This window comes from Lampris incognitus, chromosome 2 (genome assembly GCF_029633865.1).
Source record: "Lampris incognitus isolate fLamInc1 chromosome 2, fLamInc1.hap2, whole genome shotgun sequence".
Taxonomy (NCBI): domain Eukaryota; kingdom Metazoa; phylum Chordata; class Actinopteri; order Lampriformes; family Lampridae; genus Lampris; species Lampris incognitus.
This window is the reverse complement of record NC_079212.1, coordinates 33181749-33196027: the sequence shown is the minus strand read 5'-3', so window position 1 is coordinate 33196027 and position 14279 is coordinate 33181749. Positions and strand designations below refer to the sequence as shown.

Sequence of the window (14279 nt, the reverse complement as noted above, 5' to 3'; positions counted from 1 at the left end):
AACAGAGGCACAGTTGTAAAAGGGTTGGATTAGAAGGAATCAATTCTCAGTAGGAGTGGTGGGGGCTGTCTTCAATTACAGCCAAACAAATCAGCTCCTCTCATTCCCTTAAAGCAGCACGCTCTCTGTCATGGCAAACTACGGCTAAGATAGAAAAGCTTCTCCCAGGAGGAAACTGATGTCCTTGTTTGGGAGGTGTGGAGTTACCAAGTGCACATACAACAGACATTAACACCAATTCCAATGTGATATGAGGCAACACGCAAACATGATTATTTGACACACTATTGTTAAACTTGTCGTCTTTCTCACCAGTGACTTTCTCGCTTTCCTGTGCATTTTGTGCACACAGCAAGAGACCTTAAATAGTTGTGATCATGGATCAATAAGCCCAGGCAATCAGTTCGTTCTTTCAGGTTGAATGAGGTCAGTCGAAATACTGAAATCCCAGTCACCATGTTGTTTTCCAATGACGCACAATGACTGTTTTATGTTGGAAGATAATGATACACCTGCAGATATTTTGTTTTGCGATGAAAAAGGTTTCAGACAGGAGTCCTTTGTAGAATTATTCATGAAATAGACCAACATAACATACACAGAAGTGGCGTGTGTGATTTTGGATAGGTCTATGCTTAGCGCACCTTCGCCTTAACTACCATACGTCTGTGCTAAGGCGTGGTCTGAACAGGCAGAGACGCAGGTGTAATAGTTGGTTTTATTTGAAGCCGAACTGGCACTGCACCACCTGATTTTGACTGACACACCCTCTACTGCGCCCCCACACCCATTTTGGGGCGATTGATGTCACGGTGAGCCCGGAAATTAGCAAATGCACCCAAGCGAGAGAAAAACCACCTTTCGCCAAAAGAATTTGCCAGAACTTCTGCATTAGCGCTACTGCCGGCCTTGCACCATTCAGAAACTAGAACCCTTAGTCTGTTCCAATCTCCTGACAGCTGACAACCGAACTGTACTCACAATCTGCTCATAACACTGGTGTAGTGTAGAATTTAATACCACCCATAAAAGTCATGGACAAATATCTCACCCCTAAATCATATTACACTTTATCAAAACCAGCTGTCTGCAACCTGAAAAAGCCCTTCTATCATCATCTAAAGCTATTTATGGATAAAGAAGGAGCTTAAAATGCTCTAAACGTATTTTTGGCCCTGTTGGTGGTGATGACAAAACCCAGAGCCCATTTACCCAACTCTTAACTTTTGAAATTAGGTTTTTCCTCCTATTTTACATTAATTTATGGTTTAATTCAGTTCACAAGTATAAAATGAACTTTACTGGTTGCTTTTGGGATACTGAGTCACTGCAGCAGCAAATAAAATAAAATAGATGACCTACATGGGCAAAACTATAATGAAATAAAATGTCATTATGATTAATCAGTTTAATCATGATAAGGCACATCACATATTCTCATGTGCTTAACTGGCATGGTTACAGATTGCTGTTTAGATTTACACATTTGCAATCCTAATATATTACAGTAAATATTACCAGACTAATTTAAGGTCTCGAAAAATAAATTAATGCCATAATTTAATGTTGAAATTGTGATTCATTAAATTAAAAAAAAATTTCATAAATATGACTGTGCTTAAATTGGTTAAATCCCACATTTATTAGCAGCTTCAAGCCATGGCGAGATGTCAACACCTGGAGTTACTCAACTTTTTTATTATTATTATTTTACTGTCAGATCACTGCTCTTCAGCAGATTTAATCAAAACTCCTTTGATTTTATCCTACTGAACATTGTTAGAAATACTACTGAAAATTCAGGGGCCTCTGACTTTAAATAGACAAATACTCTTCTCAAGCTTTTACTTGATCATTTTTGACTGATCAATTTTGCCATTAAGTAGGTGCCACCTAATTTCCTGGTCTGCCATTCTCTAAAAGTCAGCTAGTGATGGTGCTATTCCATGAGAAATACTTATTTGCTGCATGCCCGGCATGCACAAGTCAAGACCCATGTGAAATTTGGCCTCCAGCAGTTTGGGTCTCTGGAGCTCTGCCGCCGGCCTCTCGCATGACTGAAATCAACTGACTATGATTTTGGACCTTGCCAAAGCCTGGCTGACTTTCTCAATCCAGTCAAACCCATCAAAACACAACCTTTCACATGCTTGACTGGTATTAATTAACACGTTGTGAAATCAGGGTGCGTCCAGAGCCTGGCATACAACGATCAGAGTCGCTGCTTTGCAATATTCCTTACACTGTCCAGTCAGCTGTGTAGCAGCAAGGAAACGTGGTGATCTCCATCACATGATTACCGTGAACATCTCCGACCCTTTTAAGAACACGTTGACTGAAAATCTGCCTTTAAGCAACATTCAGCTTTGTTATTCACGTGTTTCTTTTACAGAGCTGGAAATAAGTGTGTTCACTTTTTCACTTTGGTAAAGCACAACTGTCTGTGAGGAGGATTATAACGACCAATTATAGTTAAGCACAGAATTCAGTCAGGAACTTATACCAAAATCCTTTGCAAATGGAACCCAGTCACCCACAAAAGCAAACTCCTGGAGAAAACCAGCCACGGTGGTTTCAGCAAATGAAAGGGTCTTTGTTAAATGCCAGACAAAAAAATCCTAGAGGACAGATCATAAGCCCAGATAGAACCAGTATACATCAAACTACTGGCATATATTATTACACATATACAGTTTAATGCATCGCACACCAGATATCCTCAAACGAAGCCTCACAGTCACCCGACATGGGTGCTAGCATGGGTCCCACTATGCTGTAATGAACCCAAATGCCAGTGATACGCATGACCTGCGAAATAAGATAAACCAGATGAACGTTTTCACAAATCTTTGCACCACACAGCAGTAAAATACCAATAGTAAAATAAAAATGTAGTCCTTCTAATGAACAGTTTTAAAATTCAGCAAAGCCTGCTCCATCTCAACACATCACTTTTCATCTGCAAAGTATCACCGAGGTTGTAAGAATCCCTTTGGATTTAAACTATAGCCGTAAACACGGAGCAGTAAGCTATCCCCAGAATCACTCTGAGATAGTACAGCTAAAAGAGATAAACAGAGCCAAACGTAAGTCTTAGTATAATAAACCGGTTGTCTGAACTTGCTGGGATATGTGAAAGAGTCTTTGTTGAGTGCTGGCCACATTTGCAGGGCAGAGATAAAATTTTGTGTTTTTTTGTACAATAGCCAAAATTGTCACACTGAACTCCAATCATACCTTGTTTATGTGTCTCAGTTTGGAAAAAGCGGAATATCTAAACCATAATGTGAAATATTTACATGAGCTGAATCAGTATTTGTTTTAGTTTTTCCTGGGTGATTATGGTTATGACCAGTGCTCCTCTTCCCAGGTGGGACTGGTTGAGGTGGGTATTTCATACAGTGGTGAGCCTGGCCAGCAGCACACTGGATGCATTGACCTAATAGAAACATCTGACTCGTTTTCAACAGAACCACCATTGTGACCTTCACTCCACTTTGTAAAATATTTAATTGTGGGGTTTACTGTGGATAGAACGGTGAAAGAATGAGGCTTTAACACAAGATTAAATGCTGCAAATTTTGGTGAGCAGGGTGTGGGCAGGGTGTGGGCTGGCAGGCTGGCAGGCTGCAGGCTGCAGTCTGGTGTCATTGATCTTGTGATGGCTGGTGTCTTTACACTGGGCATTAAACCTCAAAAGCTTTGCAGCACATGAGCTCCTAGACTTTAACACAGCATAGCTGCAACACATTAACACTCTGAAAAACAGTGAGAACAACCCGGGGGGAACAGACAGAGACAGACGGACAGACAGACAGACAGGCAGAGAGACAGACGGATGGACAGACGGATGGACAGACAGGCAGGCAGGGAGGACAGATGGACAGGCAGACAGGCAGAGAGACAGACGGATGGACAGACAGACAGACAGACAGACAGACAGACAGGCAGGCAGGGAGAACAGACGGACAAACAGACAGACATAAAGACAGAGAGATGGACAGACAGACAGACAGACAGACAGATAGATAGACGGACAGATATTTATAGAATCTTCAGTCATTTAATTCATTTAAAAACTTTCTGCTTGCTTTATCTTCTCAACCAATAGTTACACCATTCTAATATTCATTAAGTTAACTCATTAAATTAATATAAATTTTTTGATTTTTTTAGTCTTAACTTAATTTGTTATGTAATATTCTTTAGCTTTTTTGAGGCTGAACTGATACCTATGCATTTCTTTGCCAGCAATGCCTGCTACGCCGTATTGTTGTGCATTTGACAAATAAAACAGCTTGAACTTAACCTTAAATTAACCTTAAATTGCCATAAACGAGTTTCTCAATTTCTGCAGATTCATTCAGTTTATGCATCATGTGCTGGGCAACGTCAACACTGACAGATGCAAACTAGGCCAACAGCTGACTGAAATCAAGCTGCTTTCTCCGCACTCAGCACTGTTCATGGTAAATGGGAATGTGCATCTTAAAATCACATAAATCTTTCCATAACTCATAAGCCTATCTTTCATTACACTGGCAGACAGGCTTCTGTACACCAACAACGGCTGGCTCCAGTAGAGGTGCGGGCATTAAAACTCAAAAAATCTTTCAACCAACTGCCTCCATGACACGTTTACTCAAAACACTTGGGAAGAGAAGGAGAGCAGTGAGGTTTACCTGTGATCAACAGCCAAGAGAGAGAAGAATGGAGGCGCGGAGGGAGTTGAGTTAATATGAGGGGGAATCAAGTAAGTGAGATCAGGCCTTGTATGTATTAATACTCCTTTTCATCTCCTTGTCTCATAAAGTCTCTTCAGGACCCTGCACACACACACACACACACACACACACACACACACACACACACACACACACACACACACACACACACAGAATAAGCATGTTGTATTCACAAATACACACCCTCCCCAATGCAACATGATGCGGTGTTCAAGGAATTATTTCATTGGGAGTTATCTTTATTTTGCTTCTGGGAGAAACCACAGGAACCGAACAAAGAGTTCACAGGGTACCCCACTGGAAACATAAACTTGAATAAGAACGTGCTGCATATTTTCATAATCCTATTGCTCTGTAGATACACATGTGGATCATTTGAAATCCAGTGCTCATGAGCCCTGGTGTCTATTGGCCTCCAATGTAAACCTCCCTGACCCTCAGGTGCGGGCAAGTGAAAAGACAGAGCGCCCAAAGTCACGCAAATCACAGTCATGCTCGTATCCCCATGGATCCCTTCAGCGAGTAGAGGTTCTTAAAGGGACAGTCCACCTTAAAATGAGATTAATGTGTTTGATAGTTTGGTTTCCCAACAGCGGTCACCTATGGAATAGTATTTTTAATTTTTCCCTTCCTTCCGTGGTCTGAGTTAACAGAGAAAAGATCTGATTTGATCATATCTGTTGCTGCGGTCTCATTGGAGCGTACATTTTTTTATGAGTAAAAGTTTTTAATATTGGAGTGATATTTGAGGACTTTTTATCAGCAGTAAGAGAACCAACAGTCCAAGTTTTGTTTACCTTTCTTAGTGATGGATGCATTTGTACCATAGATTTCTAACCAACCACGAAGGAAATTACATCCAGCTGTGGTATATATACTGCTCAAAAAAATAAAGGGAACACCTAAAAACACAATATAGACCTCGATGAATGAAATATTTCAGCTGAAAATCTTTATTTATTAGACAGAGGAATGTGTTTAGAGCAAAATAACCTAAGAATGATCAATGGAAATCAAAATCATTAGCCCATTAAGGTCTGGATTCAGAATCATACTCAAAATCAAAGTGGAAAATGAGAACATAGGCTGATCCAACTTCTGTGGAAATTCCTCAAGACGATTCAAAATGAGGCTCAGTAGTGTGTGTGGCCTCCACGTGCCTGTATGCACTCCCTACAACGTCTGGGCATGCTCCTGATGAGACGACGGATGGTCTCCTGAGGGATCTCCTCCCAGACCTGGATCAGGGCATCGATCAACTCCTGGACAGTCTGTGGTGCGACATCGCATTGGCGGATGGTACGAGACATGATGTCCCAGAGGTGCTCGATTGGATTCAGGTCTGGGGAACGTGTAGGCCAGTCCATAGCATCAATGCCCTCGACATACAGGAACTGCTGACACACTCTGGCCACATGAGGACGAGCATTGTCATGCATGAGCAGGAACCCAGGGCCCACTGCACCAGCATATGGTCTGACAATGGGTCTGAGGATCTCATCCCGGTACCTAATGGCAGTCATGGTACCTCTGGCTAGCACGTAGAGGTCTGTGCGGCCCTCCAAGGATATGCCTCCCCAGACCATCACTGACCCACCGCCAAACCGGTCATGCTGGAGCATGTTGCAGGCAGCAGAACGTTCTCCACAGCGTCTCCAGACTCTCTCACGTCTGTCACATGTGTTCAGTGTGAACCTGCTCTCGTTTGTGAAGAGCACAGGGCACCAATTGCGAATCTGCCAACCAAGATGTTCTCTGGCAAAGGTCAATCGGGCTGCACGGTGTTGGGCTGTGAGCACAGGCCCCAATTGTGGACGTCGGGCCCTCATACCATCCTCATGCATTCTGTTTCTCACTGTTTGAGCAGAAACCTGCACATTAGTGGCCTGTTGAAGGTCGTTTTGTAGGGCTCCGGCAGTGCTCCTCCTGTTCCTCCTTGCACAAAGGACCAGATAGCGGTCCTGCTGCGGGGTTGTTGTCCTCCTGCGGCCCCCTCCACGTCTCCTGGTGTACTGGCCTGTCTCCTGGTACCTCCTCCATGCTCTGGACACTGTGCTGGGAGACACATCAAATCTTCTTGCCACAGCATGCATTGATGTGCCATCCTGGATGAGCTGCACTACCTGAGCAACTTCTGTAGGTTGCAGATACCGCCTCATGCCACCTCTAGTGGTGCGGGCACTAGCAAAATGAAAAACTAACCAAAGATCGGCCAGAAAAGATGAGGACAGGCAAATGGTCTGTGGCCACCACCTGCAAATCCATTCCTGTTATAGGGGTTGTCTTGCAAATTGTCTAATTTCCACCTGGTGGAAATTAGACAATTTACCAAAAGGTGAAATTGATTCACAAATCAGTGTTGCTTCCTAACTGGACAGGTTGATATCTCAAATGTGTGATTGACCTGGAGCTACATTGCATTGCTTATGTGTTCCCTTTATTTTTTTGAGCAGTGTATATATAAAGATCCAATGTAATATATGGCTGTATATACAACCTGTATATAAGTGGTTTGAGTTGGGATAAGACAGACTACGGGAATGTGTCCAACACAGTAATATATGAATTATTATAAAGCAATCATCAGACATCACTCCTATTTCTGTGTTTAGAAATGGATTTTTCCATTTCCAAACGTTCTACCAATCAAAGCTCAAGTCCTTAAGTGGATCAAATGATCACACTAAAACATGAAAGGGGAGCCATTTTGAAGATGTAATCAGTTTTATATTTGAAACAAAAAACTACAGTATACCAAATACTCCCCGCCCCAAAAAATGGCCCCAACCAAAATAGAAACATCACATTGTAAAATGAGATGTCAAATATTTAAGATAAAACTGCAGTCAGCTCATGCATAATGATTGATTGCACACTATTGCAAAAATGTATGATAGCTTTTAAAGGAATGAAGGCAAATGAAGTCATGGGCTGATGAAAGCCAAACACTTCCACAGACTAAATCCTCCAGATTTAAGATAAGGTCAGAACAGCTCAACCTTGCAGCACGACAGATGCTGTCCGTGATAACCACTTAGTGGAAGGAAACTCCAGACATTAGTCATTCTTATTTGATCTTTTCCTATCTCATCCCTCACCTTGTCTGTCTTACACCTCCCCCTTCTGTCTGTCTGTGTCCCCATCCCTGCTACTTCCTCTCACTCTCTCTCTCCCTCTCTCTCTCGCCCTTTCTCTACCCCCCCCCATGTTAGCCAGAGGGACAGTGTTTAACGACAGTGCAGCTCCATCGCAACACAGATACGTAATGTCTCTGATGACTTCTGATCGTAAGCCATCTTTTAGACAGAGTAACTGTGAGCCTTATGGCCAGCACTCTCCGCTTGACAGCTCTTTGATGACAAGCTGATGTGTAAATTAAAGGCAGCGTACATGGTAAAACAAGAAGAAGAAGAAAAAAAAAACAAGGCTGATTTACGACCCTTTGCACTTTAACAGGTGTTCTGCTGCGAAGGGTCCCATGACATTTTACGTTTGGGCCGAGGGGGCTCGGCGTGAGACGCGGCCTACTGAGTTATGGTCAAAAAGAGACGGCCTGAAGATTTGCAGCCCAAAATGATATCAGAGCTAATCTCTCTGGAGCGGCCCATATGGAAGTGTATCCACTTGCATTAAATTTAAGTAAAGTTCAGGTACTTTGCTGGAGAAATTTCTCAGACTTCTAAGCAAAGGAATACAATAATAAAGTTCCCGTGAGCCCAATAATCACCGTAATGGTAGTAACACTACACTTCTCCATGGATTGTCACCTTGTCGTGGTGGAGAAGCTTGAGTGGCCCTGAGATCCCGAGAGCAATGCCGCCTGGAGCTATGCCCCTGGTAGGGTCACCCATGGCAGTAAGGTCAAGAGGACTTCCCTGACAAAGAGCAATCCAACCAAAACCTCTACGGTGGAACAGGCGGAGGATGATGGCTGACTTTAGGGAAGTATCACAACAGTTGGGAAGGCGGATGAAGGCTGCGGCAGAAATGGGCCCCCAGTTGTCTTGGACTCCATGCCACTGGATCCTGACCCAGATCTGTCAAGGACTGTGTGGTGGCTGTCTGTGCACCAGTCTCCCCGCGTTAAACAAAGTCATGCACAGGCGTCCTCCAGAGGACAGTCATACTCGCTTCGAGTGACTGCTGATGATGACAACCACTATTAGTAACTCTAACAGCTAACTGATCAATTTAGGCTACTATCTAAAATCCCGAGAGCCAACTCTCAAGATATTTCTATTTTCAGTAATGACATATTTTTTCTATGAAATTCAATCACATGACCAACTGGGTTTAAATACAAAGGTATATGGTTGATTTATGACACTGAATACTTTTAAGAAGTGTTCTGTGAGTAGGGTTGTATTGAAAAACAGAAAAATCAAACGAGTTCACTGACCTCACAGCATCATAAATATATATTGCAGTCTTGTACTTAAAATGATTTACAGAATTAATATCAGTGAAAGTGAAGTCAAAATGGGACGATGAATGTAAACTGCTTTTACATCAATCACTGGAGTGGGGGAAGGATGCATGCAACATTTGGTTGCACAAGACTGTGTCACATGGGGTTTCAATCTGGTACTCGGGGTATTCTGCAATGTAGGTTCCAACATTCTGCTGTTGTTCCAGGTCGACAACAACACTGACTAGATGACTGGAATACCTGACACAACAGGTATTCAGTGATTGTGACTGACTACCAGGCAGAATGGAGAAGCAGCAGCGTCGGTGGTACCCAGGGAACGGTTCGAAAACCACTGCACTATCTGATAAAGAGGTCAGGTATAACATGTATGGACTTTACTGTCCACCCATGAACAGTTTGGAAGTTAATTTGATAAAAGATGGTTTTTGATATTAACGCCAACTACTGACACAAGTCAATTAATGTACCTCATTTTAATCACTAACATACTAAATGCCTATCTTTTCCCCCTTTTTCTCCCCAATTGTATCCGGCCAATTACCCCACTCTTCCGAGCCGTCCTGATTGCTGCTCCACCCCCTCTGCCGATCCGGGGGGGGCTGCAGACTACCACATGCCTCCTCCCATACATTTGGAGTCGCCAGCCGCTTCTTTGCACCTGACAGTGAGGAGTTTCACCAGGGGGACGTAAAATGTGGGAGGATCACGCTCTTCCCCCTAGTTCCCCCTCCCCCCTGAACAGGTGCCCTGACTGACCAAAGGAGGTGCTAGTGCAGCAACCAGGACACATACCCACATCCAGCTTCCCACCCCCAGACATGGCCAATTGTGTGTATAGGGGCAACCGACCAAGCCACAGGTAACACGGGGATTCGAACGGGCAATCCCCATGTTGGTAGGCAATGGAGTAGACCACTACGCCACCCAGACACCGTTCTTTTTCTTTTTTTATAAAGTCAGTCATGTTGACTTTCACGTGGTTGTCTGTCTCACCTGTCAGCAGATTGTTAAAAGTAAGTATTTATAAATATGTTGTGCTCAGAGGAAAAAAACTGCAGGAAAGACTGGCAGAATAGCTAGCAAGTTATCCGTATCCCACAAATCTGCAGATGATGCACATATCTACTGGCCTCAGTGAGACTGTGACAATAACATTGCTAGAACCAAGACACCACAGTGGCCAGACTGTAAAATACAGCATTGTCTTTTTGAATATTCACCTCTTTGGACTCCGTGCTAACAGGTCCCAGCGTGAGGGAGTACAGCACATCTTTCCCTCCCAAGAAGAGTCGGTCGTGGTACTCATCCAGGAAGACGGCGGTCAGCGAGAGCTGTCCGTGGTGTCCGTTGAAGATGGATGACCTGTTGCTGGACAGCAGATCTGGTCAGAGAGAGAAAGAAAGATGGGGGGTGACAGAGGGCCAAAGAGAAACAGAGGGAGAAAAGAAAGGTAAACAAGGTTGTGAGAAGAAAGAAAGAGAAGTGGTGTGAGAAAGTAAAGGGATTAGGGGTGAGAGGGTGAGATGAGGATGAGTGGAGAGGAAGAGTGGAAGAGTGGAAGAGAGGTAAGAGAGGAAGAGTAATGGTGAGAGAGAATGGTGGTGGGGGAAGAGAAGCAGAGAAAGAGGAGAAAAGGGGAAAATGATATGTAAATAATAAATAGTGGGTAAATAATGAATAGTGGCTGCACAGCAGTTTCCAGGTTTATATAGGACATGTTATATCGGCACATTAACTTTTATTTGTATTGCAGTCTTCACATGCTCAGAGACATTTTACATGAGGTAATAAAGCATACAATCCCACCAACTGAACACACACACACACAGGATGTCAAAGGATGCTTATAGCAAGCAACAACCCAACGCATTTTACTGAAACAAAGATGAGAGACAGATACGATATTCGAATTATATAGAGTAAAACTTAACATATAAACAAGGTGTGAGAGGTTAGGAATAAAGGGAGGAGACAAAAAGCAGGGGGGAAAACAAGTTAAAGAAACAAAAAACAACTTAGATCCATATCAATAAAATCTAAGTCCTTATGGAGAATTACTATAAATGGGCTCAGTGTGTGCTCAAAGAGAGGGCTTATGATAAAATCCCCAAGGATCTGTTTCTCATTGTATCAGTGCAAGATTTGTTCTGGGTCTGGCCTTCCTGCTGTATGTACATGTGTGTGTGTGTGTGTGTGTGTGTGTGTGTGTGTGTGTGTGTGTGTGTGTGTGTGTGTGTGTGTGTGTGTGTGTGTGTGTGTGGCTGCATGCATGCATACACACGTGTGTGTACTATACATAAACATATATACATGCACATGTGTGATGTCTGTGTGCAAGCAGGGTCATGCATATGAAGCTTGCATGTAGTTTTATGAAAGTGTGTACGTGTGCATGTGTGTGCGTGCATGTGTGTGTGTGCTCGCACATACATGCACAGAAGTGTTCCTTTATGCACGCATATGTGTTTGCGTGTCAGCAAACGCAAGTACATATTTACATGTGTACGTATGCAACCATATGACAACATCTGCTTGTGTTTCCGGTGATTTGTGCGCGACTCCTCGACTGGATCAGAAGAGCTTCCAGAACAGTAGAGGGTTTCAGGAACCAAGCTCAGAAACCTCCGAAACAGCGCACTGAGTTTAATCCTATGGTTCTGAAGTGGTTCAGTTGGCTTGGCTTTGCAGCCGCTCTTAAGTGTGCATGGTTTGACTCAGCGTAACAAAGCTGGCTCGACCGCAGTACCGATTCTGTGTCCTGTTGTAACAGGCCTACGTTCAATTACTGTACAGCACCCCTTGATTTTATCTCAACAAATTCATTATTGTTCTACTTGTTTAATAGCTTTGTTCTGTTTTACCCCAACAGAGGACCTCAAGATGTTCTGAATATTGTTTTCATCATATACTGCTGCGCTTGTCCTTAGCAAAACACTCCTTCTCATTGTAATCGTTTGGCAATGAAGTGTACAACCCGAGGGGGGGGGGGGGCTCTAGTTGTGAAAGCAACTTGGAATAGGCATTCTCATGCAATCTCTTTTTTTTTTTGTTGCCTGATATAACAGTTCCTTATATTGTTCAGCTTCAAGACTATTGGAAACCTCTGACAGAGGCGTGACAGCAGAGACCAGGGTCAGGACAGTCATTACATTCCTCGTTTTTCTGGGGCCCCAAAAGGACCTCTGAGGTTCCCGCTCGCTCCGCCATACTCTGACAGCCACCGCGTCTGAATACCGCACTTTCAATCTCATGTGAGCATTGCGTTTTGTGATATACTGGGTCACAACCCTGCACCAAATTGAACAATTGGATTGGGTGATGCAAAACATGTCAGGCACCACATCGTTAAGTTTTGCCATCATTAAGTTATGCCATCATTAAGTTATGCCACGTATCTGCATGTAAGGGACACGCACAATGCACACGTGGTTCACCCATCCACATGGTGTGTGTGTGTGTGTGTGTGTGTGTGTTGACAACAGGGCCACACCTGGCTCTCCTCTGTGTTCTGGCAGCGACTTGAACGGCAGAAGGTTGTTGCACCATCTCTGCAGGAGTGGTAGCGACAGGGCTGACTTCCAGTTCAGCTCAATATGCTGTGCTAATTCTCAGCTCTGCCCTCCTCTCTTGTTCTTTACTGCTCTCTCTCTCTCTCTCTCTCTCTCTCTCTCTCTCTCTCTCTCTCTCTCTCTCTCCCCCTCTCTCCCTCTCTAGAATCACTCTCTGTCTCCCCTTCCTAACTCTACCTCTACACAGCCATTCTTTTTACTCTTTCTCTCTTTCAGCGTCTCTCCTCTTTACGCACACATTTATACACAATCACCAGCCCTCTTTCTCTTATGTTTTCACTCTTTCTTTTTCTCTCTTTCCCTCTGTACAGTAGATGTATTACCACAGTCGCCGTGATAAGAGGGAATAAAAATAAAGAGAGGACGAAGAGGCAGGATATGTGAGTGGAGGTGATGAAGATAGAGATTGGGTGTCTTTAGTCTCTCGAGCATAACATTTCCACTAAGCAGGCTCTCCATCCATCTCTCATCACTCCTTTCTCTCCCGCTTTATTCCCCCCCGCTCTCAATTTTTCAATTGTACATGGGCACACACGAAATGATGCACTTGTACACACACACACACACACATACGGTGAGAGAGAAGCCTCAGTCAGTCACTCATCACTTGCAGGAGGAGTGTTGGGTGAGTAAGGAAGAAGGGCTCCAGTACACCAGTAAGCCTTGTCCATCACTGTGGGGCCTTACACACACACATACACACACACACACACACACACACACACACACACACACAGATACAGGGATATAAACAGAGGCACATATAGATTACGACACATACACACAGTACTTGATTGCAAACACACACATACACACACACACACTCTCTCTCATATTTCTCACTGTCTTCTCTGTCCATTGCTGAACACATCCAGACAGACCTGTGCACGTGCACACACACACACACACACACACACACACACACACACACACACACACATAAACATATATATATAAACACGCACTACATATAAAACCCTTAATCATTTACTCTCTGCCCCCCCCCCCACACACACACACTTAAACCATGTTGACCCTGGCTCACCCTGATTACCACTGGCAGAGAGCACATTTGACATGGTTTTAATGGCTTGACACGTGAGCCTGATTTTCCTCTCATATACTGCCTAATAGCACCTTCACATTAGCCAAACCTTACCACGGTGAATGGGTAAACCGAGGTGGCACAAGCCGAACCCAGAGAGGTTTTAATTGGGGTCTGGTGAAACAATGTCTTTTACTGGGGCCAAGCTAAATGGACTGCATTAAAACGCTGTTGTAAAAAAGCTATTTGAAGATTGTGCAAAGATGTGGAGAGTAGCAATGTGGAAACGCTGGGTATAAAGGTTTACAGCAGCTGGCAGGAGTCACAGAGAGAACATAATGAATAGGCAGAGATGGGAAAGAGAGAGGATTAGAGGGAGAGCGATAGCGAGAGAGAGAGACAGCGAGTGAGAGAGAGACAGCGAGCGAAAGAGAGAGGGAGAGAGGGAGTTAGACGGAGAGAGAGACAACGAGCGAGAGAGAGAGAGT

The 14279-nt window shown here is 43.8% G+C and overlaps 1 protein-coding gene across 3 annotated transcripts in view; it reads right to left on the bottom strand.

The window, feature by feature from the left end:
* Positions 1 to 14279, bottom strand: part of sema3bl (sema domain, immunoglobulin domain (Ig), short basic domain, secreted, (semaphorin) 3bl) — a 120040-nt gene that overhangs the window by 83264 nt on the left and 22497 nt on the right. For 2 of the 3 annotated variants that reach the window (XM_056301768.1, XM_056301769.1), the window contains exon 2: positions 10398 to 10558. The exons of the other annotated variant lie outside the window; for it this stretch is intronic. In XM_056301768.1, the coding sequence (XP_056157743.1) occupies positions 10398 to 10558 (161 nt within the window). The remainder of the gene's footprint in view (positions 1 to 10397; positions 10559 to 14279) is intronic. 3 annotated transcript variants of the gene reach the window in all.